This window comes from Biomphalaria glabrata, chromosome 15 (genome assembly GCF_947242115.1).
Source record: "Biomphalaria glabrata chromosome 15, xgBioGlab47.1, whole genome shotgun sequence".
NCBI lineage: Eukaryota > Metazoa > Mollusca > Gastropoda > Planorbidae > Biomphalaria > Biomphalaria glabrata.
This window is the reverse complement of record NC_074725.1, coordinates 10,527,806-10,544,585: the sequence shown is the minus strand read 5'-3', so window position 1 is coordinate 10,544,585 and position 16,780 is coordinate 10,527,806. Positions and strand designations below refer to the sequence as shown.

The window sequence follows — 16,780 nt, the reverse complement described above, 5'->3', positions numbered from 1 at the left end:
GTAACAAAATACTAAAACAAATTAATTCCACTTATCTTATTCATGGCAAACCAGTAACACAGACTAAAAACGCAAAATACCTAGGTGTTATAATAAATGAAAAACTATCATGGAATCCACATATTGATGAAACTACAAAAAAAAAATCAAACAAAGCATTAGGATTTATTAAAAGAAATTTCTATAAATCAAATAAGAACATAAAACTAAAATGTTATTTAACCTTGGTTAGGCCAATAATAGAATATGCATCCTCCGTTTGGGACCCCTCAACTCAAGAAAACATTAAGAAACTGGAACAGACACAAAATAGAGCAGTGAGATTCATAACAAACGAATATTCACATTTGACTAGAGTAACACCTTTAGTAAAATCACTAAATTTAGAAAGCCTTCAGGACAGAAGGCTCAAAAGTAAAGTAGCAATCATACATAAAACACTGAACCATAATCTTGAAATACATAAACAAAATTTAATAAAATACTCTAAAAGACACGAAGATAAAGGCACATTCCTCGTCCCATATGCTAGGACAAATTTGTACAAATACTCCTTCTTCCCTAGTGCTATTAGAGCATGGAATGGGTTGCCTGAGCTAGCCAGGAAAACCAGTGACTTGGAAGAATTTAAGTCATTGGTTAATATGCATGACTAAATGCATGACGCGTAGGACGTAATCATCTTCTTTTTTGAAGTAACGTCTGTATTATATAAGATAAGATTAATAAGTTCTACAACATCTTTTAAACTACACATCTGGTTATCACTGTGTATCTCAAAAGCACTTGCTAAATTACTCTCATGAGCACTGACTAAAGTCATATAGGCCTGTTATTGCACATACTAATAGTATACAAAAGTATATATTGCCTCCGACTAATGTTGTATAACATATATGGAATAAAAAAAAAGTTTAGCTGTTAAAAATGGGGTGGATTTTTCTTGCTTGGTTTTATAATTTAATATCAAATAAGCTATGAGCAAATACATCACTTACATGTATAGATTTTGTGCAAAATATTGAGATATTGGTCTGCGAATCAATACGAGAAATTCGTAGTATTACAGTGTACAGGCAAGATCTCAGAAAATAAACAAATACGATGAGAACCTTAAGTTTTTTTTTATTTCAAACAAGTAAATCTACACTTTACTATTTAAAAAAAAAAAAAAAAACAATTCAAAGGGAGATAAATGTGTACATTATAGTCAACGCGTTTTAATTTGGTTTGTACATTTATATCCCTGAGTTAATAGGCCAAGTGTAAACTTAGGGCGTAACAAATGTTAAATAGTACTAGTAGGGTCCAACGTAAAGTGGTCGAGGTTTTCCCAGCATTTTTACTTTAGCTTCAACATTTTAACTTTAACATCTTAGCGCTTAATATTCTCTTTGTTTAATTTTCTAGTTTTATGTTCGGTTATAAGCAATACAATAAAATAACATTGACAGAAAAGTGAAACGAAAAGGAGACATGTTGTGGCGTAATAAGGTTACCTTAAGAATTACATAAGAAATTAGATTAACATTTGGGAGAGAAAGTAGGTAATACAGACAATAGAATGCCATGTTAAAATATCTCTGCACGACAAGCGAAATAACCAAAATACAGCCCCCAAAAAAGTGTCCACAAAATGATCGTAAACTTTTAAAAATGCATAATTTATCAACACTTTCAACATTCTCTATACCGGATATGTTGGGAAGATACACAACTATAGTTATCCTTCACATACAGAACACTTTGATATTGAAACATTACAAAATGGAGCCTCCAAAATGCTTTGAGAACATTTTTTTATGGTCAAATTAGTTGAAAAAAATTTTGATTATTTGTAGTCTCCAATGCACAGTAATAATTCCTAAACATCTACTACAAAGGTTACAAGTTAAAGATCTACAAATACTGTCTCTTATTTCCCTTAGCTAACCCAGTTTGTAGTGTCATAAGTTGTTTAATTTTTTGTGTTTTGTTTCCTCCTCAGTGAGCCGATGTGTGTCAGTGAAATCAACCATTACAAGTTCTATCAATTCTCCCTCATACCAGCAGTAAGTACATTCATAACGTTTGTGTTGTAGGCCGGCTGTTGACTTGTAGCTCCAGACAGCTAGTACAACTGAACCGATGTAGGCGTATTTTATTGTTAATTAATGTTAATAAATATACTTTAATTACCTTGAACAAACTTCTCTTGTGAACAAAAACTCAATAAAACTTTTATTACAAAATACACAGATTTAACTAGAGATGATAGTATTGAAATAAACCTAGATTTAAACCCAATCTAACGCATAGCTACTCACAACTAAAACACGTCTATACTTGTTCATATTTCTAGATCGTCTGCCGTTCTTCCCATACATTATGACAGATCAGCTCATATTTCATCATTCTACACTGCGCAGCCACGAACCAATCTCTTAACCTCTCCTCACCATCACCTAGGAAACACACACACACACACTCCATAACAGTCTGATAACACTCTCTTGATAGACCCAAAACGTTGTGTGGATTATAGTCAACCCTGGCTATAAATTTAACTCGCGTGTATCTTTTCTAAAAAATATTATTAGGGAAAAGTGGGATACTATGAGATACTTAACTTTAAAGAGCTATAAAACCTGTAATTGATATATTTTACCAACTGCTAATGTAAATTGGATTCAGTATATTTGAATTAAACTTTCCACTAAAGATCAGATGGATTCAAGCATTTCTTTTGAGTTATAGAAGTAAAATAAATTCATTTTAGTATCCCATATTACCCGCCATAAATAGTAATATGGGATACCCAAACAATGTGTGAAAACTTTATAAATACAAACAAAATATAATTCTGTATATCAAGTAAACAAAACAAACAGTTTCAAACATCACCAAAATAATTTATTCTTTTAAAAATATTTTCTCAAATACTCCTTCTTCCCTAGTGCTATTAGAGCATGGAATGGGTTGCCTGAGCTAGCCAGGAAAACCAGTGACTTGGCAGAGTTTGTCATTGGTTAATATGCATGACTAAATGCATGACGCGTATGACGTAATCATCTTCTTTTTTCAAGTAACCTCTGTATTATATAAGATAAGATAAGATATTTGAGCAATTAAACATTAGAAAATGTAAATTGCGAATGTTATTTCATAGCTTAAGCCTCGTGTTCACTTCGCCAAATTTATATACTACCGACCTATGAAAAAGAACCTCAAATGCTCATATAGCCGACCATCTCGTGTTACCTCACTTTCCCCAATTGTTACTTTGATAATTTCGGATTTAGTTATAAGAAATGGTACCCGACTTTCGTCAGGAAAATTCAAAGAACTCTGCTGCTGGAGAGAACATTGAAATAGTCCAAACTTTTTAGTACCTCGGTACTGTCTTTGATTATAATTTGAATTTCAGTTCAGATAGGCCTTCAGATATCGCCAAAAAGGAAAGAAAACAAAAGCAAGTGTCCTTTCTTTTTTAATTATTATCAAATGAAAGGAGGTCTAACTATATTGAAAATATTAAAATTAATATTAAGATATCAAATAGGCTAATAAAAAAAATGTAGCTATCAAATTACTAAATTACTAACATTGGATTGGGGGGGAGGCGATTAGTTTGCATTGTAAGGGCCGAAAACTGGCTTTAACATTCGATAAAATTTACTAAGACAGTGGAGTTTAATGGAAACAAGAACATTAAAACATGAACTAGGAGACGCAGTTATTTAGAAAGCCTTCAGGATAGAAAAAATAAAGTAGCAATTATACATAAACACTAAACCATAATCTTCAAATACAAAAAACAAAATTTAATAAAACACTCAGACACAAAGATGAATGCCAACATACTTTTACATATGCTGGGATTAAATTATGCAGATGCTCCTTCTTCCCTAGTGCTATTAGAGCATGGAATGGGTTGCCTGAGCTAGCCAAGAAAACCAGTGACTTGGCAGAATTTAGGTCGTTGGTTAATATGCATGACTGAATGCATGACGCGTAGGACGTAATCATCTTCTTTTTTGAAATAACGTCTTTATTATATAAGATAAGATAAGAATACTCTTAATGTTCATTATTCCATGATCCAAATGCGGTAAGTTCCTCCACTTTAAGTTGCCCTCCAACAGTGGCAGAGATGACTAACTAATGACCTAAGGCTATTTTCGTGTACTCCTAGCTTATTGGTCTACACCCCTGATCAAGTACATTCTCGATTGTGGGTGCATTCTCTTCAACTCTGTGATTTCACATTCATTTACCTGAAACCAACTACTACAGTTTGACCGATTATTCATTTGTTTATTTTCCGCCATTAAGTAATTAGTTTTCAATAATAAGCGATGTTTATGTATCAATAAAAATAAAATACAAATTCAAGGCGCATGATCTAAGTGGGATAATATTTTAATACTTTCACCTTTTCCTGCAATGCGATCTCAGATAAAAGTGATAAAAATTTTGTTTCTGGTACTCTACCAGTTTTTATATCTAGATGCTAGCTATCAACGATGATGCAGGTAAAGCGCCTATAATATTGCGTGCTGTGAGGAGAGGTTAAGAACGTGTGTGTGTGTGTGTGGGGGGGGGGTCATCATTTCATTAGCGCTTTATCGCTTAACCTGTAGACTTTTATCTAGAGAGAGCATTACTTCTTTATGTTCGCGTTATGTTCTTATTTTAAAATCTGAATTCTTTAAGTTCTCATTGACTTGTAAAATTCAGACGCCCCTTCAGATATAAAGATTTCGGCTTTATAATTAAGGAATTGATTATGTTCGTGAAGATTGTGATTTTGAATTTCATGGTAATGTTTGAAATCCACTAGTCCACCGAACTATAATGGGTAGCTTATATTAGTTGGGAAAAATAAAGGTGGTTGATTGTGCTGGCCACATGACACCTTCGTTAACCATCAGCCATAGAAACATGATCTTTACATCTTCTGCTCTCTAGACGGTAGCTGAGATTTGGATACCTTAACTCTATTTATTGTTTTCAAATACAGAAAAACAAACTGTTACATATCCTGGGGTTTGAGGAGAGGGCTGATCTCATTCAAATTGTCTTCGCTTGATAATGTTGTCTCCCCTTTAACCTGTGCTCCCCGCCCTACATCCATTCTGGTGCTAAATTAACTGTTTATGTTTGTACCTCCATTCACAGAGAACTTATTTGTATTGTTGTATTTTTGTTTTAACACATATAAAAATAATTAGTGCAGTAGCCATTATTTTTTTTTTAAATATTATATTCCAGTTCCTGCTGACTCTTCTCTTTGCCGCTTCTAAAAAACGTCGCCAGAAACTTTTATCAGTTCTAGATGGGAGGCCAGGACTTATTTAGTAAGTAGAGGCTATCAGTACTAGGTAGTAGATCCAAATTTATTTAGTAGGTACATGTTGTCAGTACTGGATAGTAGACCCGAACTTATTTTGTAGGTCCATGTTATTAATGATGTTATCAGTACTAGATAGTAGACTCGAATTTGTACATGTTATCAGTACTGGATAGTCGACCCGAATTTGTACATGTTATCAGAACTGGATAGTCAACCCGAACTTGTACATGTTATCAGAACTGGATAGTCAACCCGAACTTGTACATGTTATCAGAACTGGATAGTCAACCCGAACTTGTACATGTTATCAGAACTGGATAGTCAACCCGAACTTGTACATGTTATCAGAACTGGATAGTCAACCCGAACTTGTACATGTTATCAGTACTGGATAGTCAACCCGAACTTGTACATGTTATCAGAACTGGATAGTCAACCCAAACTTGTACATGTTATCAGAACAGGATAGTCAACCCGAACTTGTACATGTTATCAGAACTGGATAGTCGACCCGAACTTGTACATGTTATCAGAACTGGATATTCAACCCGAACTTGTACATGTTATCAGAACTGGATAGTCGACCCGAACTTGTACATGTTATCAGAACTGGATATTCAACCCGAACTTGTACATGTTATCAGAACTGGATATTCAACCCGAACTTGTACATGTTATCAGAACTGGATAGTCGACCCGAACTTGTACATGTTATCAGAACTGGATAGTCAACCCGAACTTGTACATGTTATCAGAACTGGATAGTTGACCCGAACTTGTACATGTTATCAGTACTGGATAGTAGACCCGAACTTATACATGTTATCAGAACTGGATAGTCAACCCGAACTTGTACATGTTATCATTAGCCTACTGGAGAGTAGACCCGAACTTGTACATGTTATCAGTACTGGATAGTAGACCCGAACTTATTTAGTAAGTACATGTATTAAGTACTGGATAGTAGACCCGAACTTATTTAGTGAATGTTTCTTTTATTGAACAATAGTAACATCTATGCCACCATATGCCCATAATACTCTTTGACGTATTAAAATGTTATGTCAATGGTTTAGGAATGGCGTGTGGTCAATCATCCTTGATGTTAACTTTTTCTATTCAATATTTTATATAAATAAGAAAGTACAGAATAAGATTACAAAAAAAGTTAAACTTAAAGAATAAAAATTGGAAATAATAGCAGGGACACTTTTAACTTACTTCGTGGTTCAGTAAGCACGTGTGATTGGGGGGAGGGGGGTGCGGTCTGGCTGGTAAAGCGCTTGGGTTCTGCATGGGGGTCTTTGGGTCAATTTCTGGTGAAAACCTGGGTTTGGATTTCGAGACTTTAAGGATTTGGATGATCCCTAGATAATTTTAATGTAATTCTTGGGTATTTCTAGTTAATTTTTCTATGTCATTTCTAGGTAATTTCTCTATGTAATTTCTAGGTAATTTCTATATATGTCGTTTGTTTTCAGCCCCATGGACACGCTGACCAGATCTTCCAGAATCTCTTATTGCTGTGCGTTTGGTGCCACCGCCTTCTTGGTCTACGTCATTCTGTTGGAGCACCGCTTCGCCATACAGTACGATGGACCCATAGCTTTAAAATGTGAGCGACTTTCGTTCAACAAAGTCCAGGCTTTAATCTCATACTTTTAAGATGAACCATAGACGTCCTTCGAATTGTGAAGTCTATGCTTTAATCTCATACTTTTAAGATGAACCATAGACGTCCTTCGAATTGTGAAGTCCATGCTTTAATATCATACTTTTAAGATGAACCATAGACGTCCTTCGAATTGTGGGAAGCGTGGTGGAGAGGCTAAGTGCGCTTGAACTTGCCTTGGCTTGGCTACCTATAAAGGGGGCTCGAGGTTCGACAGAGCTGCGTTTACTGAGCGCCTGAAGGCAGCACGGAAAAACCTTCTCCTAGATACCCCCCTACCCCCAATGGTCCACAACTGAGAGTGGACCAAAGGCTCTGAGCATGCTATAAGCATGAAAGTAGCGCTATATAAAAGCTATAATTTATGTTTAATTTAATTGAAGGCGTCCAACAAAGTATCTAATATCCCATCTTTATTTGCCTGCTTCATTCCTCTTAGCATCATTTCACAGTCAATACTTACCAGAGGTTGGGTATTTTCACGACCAGTTTTTTTAATTGCAAACAATGTTAAGAATATTTAATATATTAAAAGATTTCAGTGGCCAACTAAAAAATGAACATTATTTTATACTACAGCGAATGGTCTTAAAAGCTGTTTCTTCCGTGATAAAAAGCGTTCAAAATGTACTTTATACTTTCAAAATTAAATAGCTGATTGACACGCCATTTTTTGGTGCACCAGATACACCAAACAGCTAGCTATTTATAGTTATCCACTATAGATGAAAATGTCCAAAATCTTTTAAATTTGATAATATTTTTTTGATAATTTGTCTTTCAGCTTTGATCGCAGTTCTCTCCATGTTCGTCTATGGTATGGTGTTCTTCCCAGTGTTTGCAAGTCTTGCACTGGCCACAGCGTTATCATACCTACTTGGTTCCTTGTACACCTGGATGTTTCTAGTGGTGGACGTCTACAAGCTGACCGAGTGTAGTTTCACTGTTGTGAGTTGGACTTTGTGTTACAATCACTGTTCCAGAAGACAATATTATGTAATGTGCCCTACTTTAATTTATTTAGAGCTGTTAAATGTTGGCTAAATATGTAGGTCACAGTTGGGGCTGCGCAGCCACGGGAAATACTGCCTTTCTCACTAATCTTCATGCTCCAAATGATGTCTTATTATGTTGGTTTCGAGTGGACAAGAGGCTTCTGCAAACACAAACATTGTCAAAGATTGTTTCATGATACATTTTGATTACATAGAATTTTGCAAAAACTGATATCAGCTTAATCAAAAAAGACGCTTTGCTTTAAACACCTTACAAAAATGAATGGTATTGAAAATGTAATTGTTTGTAATTTGTTTAGAAACATGAATGACTATAAAGCTTATGTATGACGCAGTCTTAGGGTGTATAGAAAATAATTTGTAAAGGGACTCAGCTTCATGACATTTGATAAGCAAGAAGTGCATATATACATATCTCAACTTATCTGAAAAACCCTTTCGTGATTCTGAATTGGTGAGACTATTCCCTTATAGCACTGAAAGGAATCGGACAGTGTATTGTAGCGTGACCTACTCTATGTCGAAGGTGCCGAGTGTAGCGTCTCCAGTCACCGTACAAGAAGACATCATCAAATTCCTTTAAATTTATATTTTATGTTTACTCGACTCAAATGCTTCTTTGTTTTCAGTAAGGAGTTGAATAAGTTTTATGTATACAGTATTAGCTGGACGGTTAATTGGCTTGATTTGCAAAACCCACTTGAAAGACTCATTACAATAGGGAAGCATTAGAAATTATCATAGCTTTATAAATAAGAAATTCATTAATACTATTTTTTTTTTATGTCACTTGTTTTTATTTATAACATTAAATCTATCACTATATAGACAAAATGATTGTTCTGCTAGGTGCTCAGTTACATTGATGGAATTTTTTTTTGTTTTGCAGGAAGCCAGAGCGATACTGTTTGTTCGCGCGATACCAAGTCTGTTGTGCCTCGGTTACCTCAGTATTTCAATGCCTATCAGATTCGTGCTGGCTTGCTGGAATCGAAGATTTTTTTTGTCTTCCGAAGACGAAACGCCGCCCTTCGAAAGTCTGGATGACATCAAAGAATCTTTCCAAGGAAAACATGTCCGGAAACTGCTGAGAAAACCAGAAGTCAAAGCGTAAGTAGATAGAAGGGTTATAATGATCAGCTCAAATCTTTACATTTGTCCTTAACAATTTGAAAGGCTTTTGATGCCGCAACAAGCCAAAGCTTAGTAACTCAATGGGTAGGATTTCTCGAACAAAATATTTCATACTACATTATATATGCGTTTATTTATTCGTAAAGACAGCTATAAATTATACAGGACTATATATATTGCCTCTGTTCAAAAGATGTAATGCGTATATTATAATCATCTGTTAAGATTAATAGATACTCAACTTTGTACAGGTTATTCGTTAGAACTTCATAAAGCACTGTAATATTTTATATCAAAAACAGCGTTTGTGTCTCCAGCACTGCTGTTCAAAGAAATATTCCTTCACAAACATTGACACTTTTCTAATGTCATTTTTTTTTTGGAGCAAAGCTAGCAATATAGTCAAGGGCATTAACTGCAACAGATCAAAGTGCCGCTATATTTGTAATGGTGTTTTCCCCTGTTAAATTGTGGGAAATTTGTATACTTCAAAGAAATCCTTGTCAAGACGGACAGAAACCAGGCTTCTGTACAACCAATGCCTGTGAAGAAAATGTGTATATAAATAAGGAGGAATTCACATCAAAACTTTTTTGAGTAACATGTGTTGTAACTACATGGAACAGTTCTTTACTGTTGTTTATATGAATAGTTGGTATTACTTCCAATTTCGGCGTTTAGCAATTATAAATATCAGTCTTAACAGACTTAAATATATACAATTACTGATTTTTACAAAGCTTATATCAAGTCACTCTTGTCTGTCTGCGCCACACTATGTACGCGCTCTTTCTTCCACACTATTTCTCGGATCAAGTTGAAACTTTACACAATTTTATTGTACCAAACTAAATATGAATTTAAAAAATTAACCAATTAGTCAATTAATTATTGGTAACGAATTTTTTTTTATATCAGATAAGGCAAATTACATCTACATTATTGAGAGATATAGCTGTAAATGTGAAGTTCTTTTCCTTAGATAATCTTTCTTTTTTTTTTTTTTAAAGAAGGATTTTAGCGGCCCTTGAAAGAGGAAAAGACGCTATTAGATTTGTGTGGTCTGTCTGACTGTCTGTCCGTCCGTCCCGTTTAGATCTCGTCAACTAGAAAAGATAGTGAAAATCCGACCTCATGATATCTTAGACCATTCAAAGTTCTGTTGCAATGGCTAATTTTTTCTTTTCTGAAATCGATAAAATCTAATTTTTAAAATGAAATATGCAACCATTTTTTTTCCATAAAAATACACCATTTTTACAACTATTCACTATTAATAGTAACAAACACGAGAGGCTATTTAGTTCGGGAGTTGTTTATTTACCATATTTTAAACACATTTATGCAAACGGGTTTAGATTTTTTGTCAAATTAATTTTTTTCTACAAACGTATTGCTAAGTAAAATAAGTTCTGTCATACCTACTTACTACATTTACAAAAAAAAAATGTTTATTATTTTTAAAGAGATAAAAATCTATTTAGTATGCATATAAGTGGAACATAATTTAAAACTACAATTAATTAGTCGTTCTTCATATTACAGCGCGACTGACTCTCAGGAAAAACATATAGACATGGAACTCTTATGAAATTTTGTAGGGGAAAAGACGCTGTTGTGTGGATTTTATTTAAGTTCAGGTGGTAATTTAATAGTGGTGCGTGTCCTGTTCTTAGTTGGAAGAAGATTGTAGATTATTCTTTGCGGGGGAGGAAGTTAATACTGTCCAGTTTGTTAGGCATAGTCATTTCTTTGTACATGGTTCTGCCTGTGTTTCCTGATGCCCATTGGTTGAGCCACTCCTCTTTGTGATTGCTGACTAACATTGATCTTAGGGTGAGGTAGTTAACAGGTCTATCTGGTTGTTCCATAGATGAACCTGCATTTGATAGCTTATCTGCCTTTTCATTTCCCATGATGCCAATGTGTCCATGGATCCAATGTAGTGTGATATTGATATTTCCAAAGGACTGTCAATGCCGGAGGTGAAAGTGGGGATAAGCACCCACTTTCCAAGAAATGCTCCCATGGCTTGCGTCTCTAAATGCCTCTGACAGTCAAATCTAGCTCCTGGTCTTCATGTGTGATTTTCCCAAAAATCCGGCGGAACCTGTTCTTACAAACTGACAGGAGAAGGGATGAAAGGCGGAACACTGGCGCCTCAAAACCAGTTTAGTTTCGTGTTGATGGGGCACGTCAGCCTAAATAACGCAACCCATCTAGGAGAAGGAAAACTCTGACTCCAAACCTCCACTCTGTGGCGATACTCCCCCGTGTGGGTATCGGGGCTTGGAAATGACCAAGAGAAATAAATAACCCCACTGCCTTTCCACTTGCTTTTCACTAAGTGAATAATAGTGGACCTCCCCCCCCCTCTAAGTGCCTTTTGACGGAGGTCTGGATTGCACTACACCAGACGGAGGTCCTTGTCTCACTACACTCTAATACTAGATATAAACCCATCATGAAGTTGTTTTTTTTCTGGATCTGGTGAATGTGATATCGTGAAGGGGCCAGGATGTGACGATTCCACAGGGCATACCCAGGGCACAGTCCACTTTAAGCTTTCTACTGCAGAAAAGATCCATTTGGAGAGCTCTATGGATGGCGGAGAATGGACCATTGGCCAACCCCACCTTGTCCCATGGATATTCCGGTTACAGTCTTCAGACCTAGATGTTTCCTTTTATGTCAGTATTGGAGAAAATTGCCAAGACCGAAAACTCCCTTAAAATGCGGGGACTATATATTTTAAAAAAAGCCTGAGGAAACACCCAGCCTACACTAAATCTAATTTTTTAAATTATAGAGTTTGACCATGTAAACAGGGCCGGTCCTACAGATTGCAAGTCCCTATGCGAAACCCAGTCTGGGTAGGGATAAGGATAATAAGTAAAAATTAATATTTTGTAATAGAAAATAAATTCGTCTTTGCATTTTATTCATACAAAATCACTGTCAAATTAACCTAACGAGCCATCTACAGTAGATCAAAATATCGCTTTTGTTTTGTTTTGTTTTTTTAAGAGATCGAGATAGATTTAGATCTATATTTGTATGCCAGTGACTATTAAAGTAAATTAAGTATTTGAACTTCTTGTTTTGGTTAAAATTGGCTTTATTATTACATTTTTATTAAATGAAAGCTGACAATGCCGGTTTTTTATCGCGAGTAGGATTGGAGTTTTACATATTGAATGACACCCCGAAATGACAAGATTGTCTGTTTTTATGGAGATTTGCATGAGTTTTTTTTAGAAGATTTTAATAATCTCCAAAGATTTTCATTACTTTTTCTTATATTTTGCACTTTCAGGAGAATTCCAGGTACCTTTAATGATAATTTAAAATGGTTTAATTTAATAATTTACACCTAGGGGCATAGGTTGCAGTGGCCTAAGACCGGTCCTGCCTGTAAAAACAATAAGATCCATTAGATATTCATTATAAGACATCAGTTAGGCCCGGTTCACATCTAACTTCACATTCACTTTCACCTATCCCTTGATCTGCTGGACCATTGGGGCACCACACAAGATCTGTCAACATTCTTTCTCCATTCATCTCTGTCATTTGCATGTGATAGAATTTCATTCTGACATTCTTTCTGAAAATATTGAAACCTGTCTTTTTACCTGCCTGGGTGGACCATGCGGTCTATGGGTCAGATAATGTAGAGGTCATCGGTTTCTGTGGCCACGGTTAATGACGGTGTCATGTGGCCAGCACAACGACCAACCGCCTTTACTTTTCCCCAAATAATGCCAGGTACCCATTAGAGCTGGGTGGACTCAGAGGCGCTCAAAGATCCAGAAATTAAAAATCCCAGTCTTCACCAGTATTCTTCAAACAGGACATATAATTTATGACTTGATTGTGTGGCAGATATTGCATGTAAATTTATCCTTGGATTTTTTTAAAAATGAAGTTATGTGCGTATAGTTGTTAGATATGGCTTAGTCTTTTATGTGTTTTACCATAGACTAGATATTTATATATAGTCTATGTTTTTTACTGATTGTATAATTTTATTTTTATCTCTGTTCCTCAGCAAAAAAGTTGGAGCGGTGAACATAATCAAAAGTGTCTTTTCTAATAAAGTTTATGAATTGTTGTACCACAGGAAGAGGGGTAAGCTCATCTGATACTTACTAATTTTTTTTATTATTTTGATTTAAGAAAACAAAAAGAATAGTACAAATAAAAAAATGATTTTTCTATACACCAAGTTATGACCACACTAATGGATGCACCTAATCAGACAATATAAATTTAAAACAGATGCATGTTATCCCAGAGATTATAGAAACTAAATGTAGTGCATTAAGTGTTATCCTTGTTGTATCCCTAGGTTTCAGATATCCATCAAGACTTATCTCTGTCATGTTCATCGCTGGATGTGTTATTTATGTGGTTAGTACTTTTACATACTATATATATATATATAAAGAAGAGGCTCCTGAATCGCAAGAAGGTGTAGATAACACAAGTAGCTCAGCGTCTGGTGATTACAGATGCCCAACCCATCACCGCAGTTGTGTATTTTGGATTGGTCTCTTTAGCCACAAGTTGCAAAGGGAAAACAATGTTTCTCCTTGTATAAGTATATTTCTAAGCCACACAAATAAAAAGTATAATCTATAGTATTCCTGATATAAATATATGATGCCCGTAAACTCTTGTAATAATTTGTTTTGCAGACAGGTTGAAAACGTTTGTTACAGGAGACAATTAAGCCAATAGGGCAGCACAACAAGACCTCAGGAGCTTTGTTTGTTGCAATAGTGGTGATGTAAAAGAGGCCCAACAGTCCACAAGCTGTTCCTCAAAGGGCCGTTTTGTGGAGGACACCCACTCGACGGCTGTGGAACAGATAGGGAAAATGACGTGGTTTCCTAGGTTTTCCCGGTGTGCTTGACCTTGACTTATGCTTGAAAGTCTGGGATACGAGCTCCCTGGAAACAGAGGTGCATCAAATTAGTCTCATTGATCCATTTCAAGCAGAACTATTGTTCAAACAGACCTTTCCGCTGGCCTAGATTTTCAAGAGTCTTCGACTCAATTCTTAAGGCAATTACGATTTTGCCACTTAATCAAGTAATAAATTATATGTCCTATTGAAGATGGACTAAGATGGTACTCTCACTATTTACACATCTATTGTTTTAATTTAAAAGTGATATTCACAGCACTGGACAAATAATTAAGGGGGAAATAGTCAGCACCTAGATGCCACTCCACAGTACATTACATTATCACGTTGGTGGGGGGAAAGAGGCCCTTTGTGCCTTAGAAACCCTTCCCCCCCCAACTACATAGATGTCCTCTTATGACCTTAATGTCAGCTGTTAGTAGATCTCTTTCTTTGTGTTTATGCACACTTAAAGTTAGAAACAGTGAATGTATGTTTGTTTTATTTTAAATCTATCATCAGTTAACGGTGGAGCTCTTGGTCCAAGTTATTCAATACATCGACCTGGCCGAGACATTCATTGAGACTCAGCTACAAGCACTGGGTTTTGATGACGAGGATGAAGACTACCCTGTAGACCCCGATCAGATACCTCCAAGCCTTCAGATTGGGCTTTTAATTGCCCAAGTACTCTATGGTAGGCTTGAGTTTTTCCTTCTGTGTGTTTTTCTGTGTGCAGTTGTAATGGCTTTACTTTTAAAGGATACTCGACTCAAATATTACCTCTGAAATAAGAGATGTGTCACTTTATATAAATGGGTACATAAGAATTTAATCTTAAAGATTAACCAAGAAAATATTATATGGTATTTGAAAAAGAGAAACTTTATATTTATCGATTCTTGCTACATGTATAATGTTTATTGCTTTATATCGCTAAACTTTGTGGATGTTTTTTTGCATTGAGAGGCTCACTAAGTCAGAGACGGATTTAGAATTCATAAAGCACCTAGCTATTTGTAATAAAACAAATGGAACTATTACCCTTAGCTCTTTCTTAAAAAGATTTTTAAAAATATCATTGGAACCTTTTTCGGGGACCCCAAGCAAGACGTAGGCTCTAAACTCTAAACTAAACCTTGTGTAGCCTAGTGATAAATCTAGAACTAAGTCAATTTTTATAAGTTTCAAGAGAAAAATGACAACAAAGAGTAAGGAGTTCATTTATATAGTTACTTTCTGTCAAATTTCAAACAAGGCGATCAGGAAGTATGTGCATGTTTAGAGAGTCTCTTCAAAGTTGTACATTAAGATTCACATTCAGATATCTTCCTATATTTAAATTGTTTCATGACTTGCTAGTTTCATTCTCATTTGTAAGGATAAATACACACGTTCTCAATAGTACTTTGACTTTGACTTAAACTTTGTGACAATGGAATATTTTCTCGTTCGAAACAAAATAGTCAAACAAAATCTGGGAAGTCCTTGTGGATTTCAGTGTTGACAACTCAATTCAAATATTTCTTACAGTTAACTTTGATGATTGGAATACCAGTTTTAAAGTCAGACATTGCTAAACTACCAACTTGTTATATCAAAAGTTAAGTACTGTAAAATGTAAAGTAATGTAAAGTAATGTACCTCTTTGAGACCTTATGATCTATAAGGAAAATGATGTAAAGGTTATCTGTTTCTACGGCCGACGGTTAGAGAGGGTGTTATGTGGCCAACTCAACTGCCAACACCTTTACTAATTTGAGGTACCCAATAGACTTGGGTAGACTACGGGAAGGTCCTAAAAATTCAGAATTTTTTAAAGCCAAGTCTTCATTGAGATTCGAACCAGATACCAAACTTTACCACTTAGTCATTGATCCTTCTGATTAAAAGATGACACTCAGATGACCAATCATTTGTTTCCTCTTGCTTTCCCTCCTTTAGTTGCATTGAGCTCTGGCCAATCAGATTCACTGTTTCATAACACCTTCACCTTCTCTTTTTATTTTAGAATGTTGGGGCACCGAACATGATCCGACAACTGTCTCTCTCCGTTTAACTCTTGTCTTTAACCAGGTTTAGAGTTAAGTGGCTTAGAGACGTTGTTCCATAGTTCATTCCTTCATGTCCTTCATCCGCTTCCTTTGTCTGAATCTCTTTGCGTTGTACTTTTCCCTGCAGAAATGTTTTTTTAGTTTGTTAATAACTTTACATTTTGTGTTAATATTTTGTTTTTTTAAACATTGACCACACAGGCTCGTTAATCGCTACTGCAATCACTGCTGGTCTGACAACGTTCATCAATATTTTACATATGCTGTCTTCATTCAGGTAAGACGAGAATAGACTCATTTAGTTCTTTAAATGACTACAATGGATTACATACATATATGCGCACTTAATGGATTGGATCGTGGTGTAGCCTACAAAGGATGCTATAGTCCCACAAAGGGGCATCACTCAGTTCTAATTAACATTTTTGTTATATCATGTATGATTTCTGACATAACAATGCATTCTACAATACAAATTTGTCTTTCTTGGAATGTTTCTTTAGGTCCAACTTGCTGGCACTGTACAGAGGAGACTACAGCAATATCCCATCCCCGTCATCAAAAAGTGCAACGTCTCTTTGCGTAAGTCTAGCTAAACACAATCACATACACTTAGGAAAATACCTATATTCTTCTTGGTCAAGTATATTACAAGTT

General features: G+C 35.4%; 1 protein-coding gene across 4 annotated transcripts in view; it reads left to right on the top strand.

Annotated features, from left to right (window-relative positions):
• The window catches only part of LOC106055646 (stimulated by retinoic acid gene 6 protein-like), a 37,626-nt gene that overhangs the window by 9,085 nt on the left and 11,761 nt on the right, over positions 1-16,780 (top strand). For all 4 annotated transcript variants that reach the window (XM_056012905.1, XM_056012907.1, XM_056012904.1 and 1 more), the window contains exons 3-12: positions 1,988-2,051; positions 5,254-5,339; positions 6,817-6,950; positions 7,792-7,955; positions 8,913-9,133; positions 13,209-13,288; positions 13,509-13,570; positions 14,592-14,766; positions 16,325-16,400; positions 16,627-16,705. In XM_056012905.1, the coding sequence (XP_055868880.1) occupies positions 1,988-2,051; positions 5,254-5,339; positions 6,817-6,950; positions 7,792-7,955; positions 8,913-9,133; positions 13,209-13,288; positions 13,509-13,570; positions 14,592-14,766; positions 16,325-16,400; positions 16,627-16,705 (1,141 nt within the window). The remainder of the gene's footprint in view (positions 1-1,987; positions 2,052-5,253; positions 5,340-6,816; positions 6,951-7,791; positions 7,956-8,912; positions 9,134-13,208; positions 13,289-13,508; positions 13,571-14,591; positions 14,767-16,324; positions 16,401-16,626; positions 16,706-16,780) is intronic.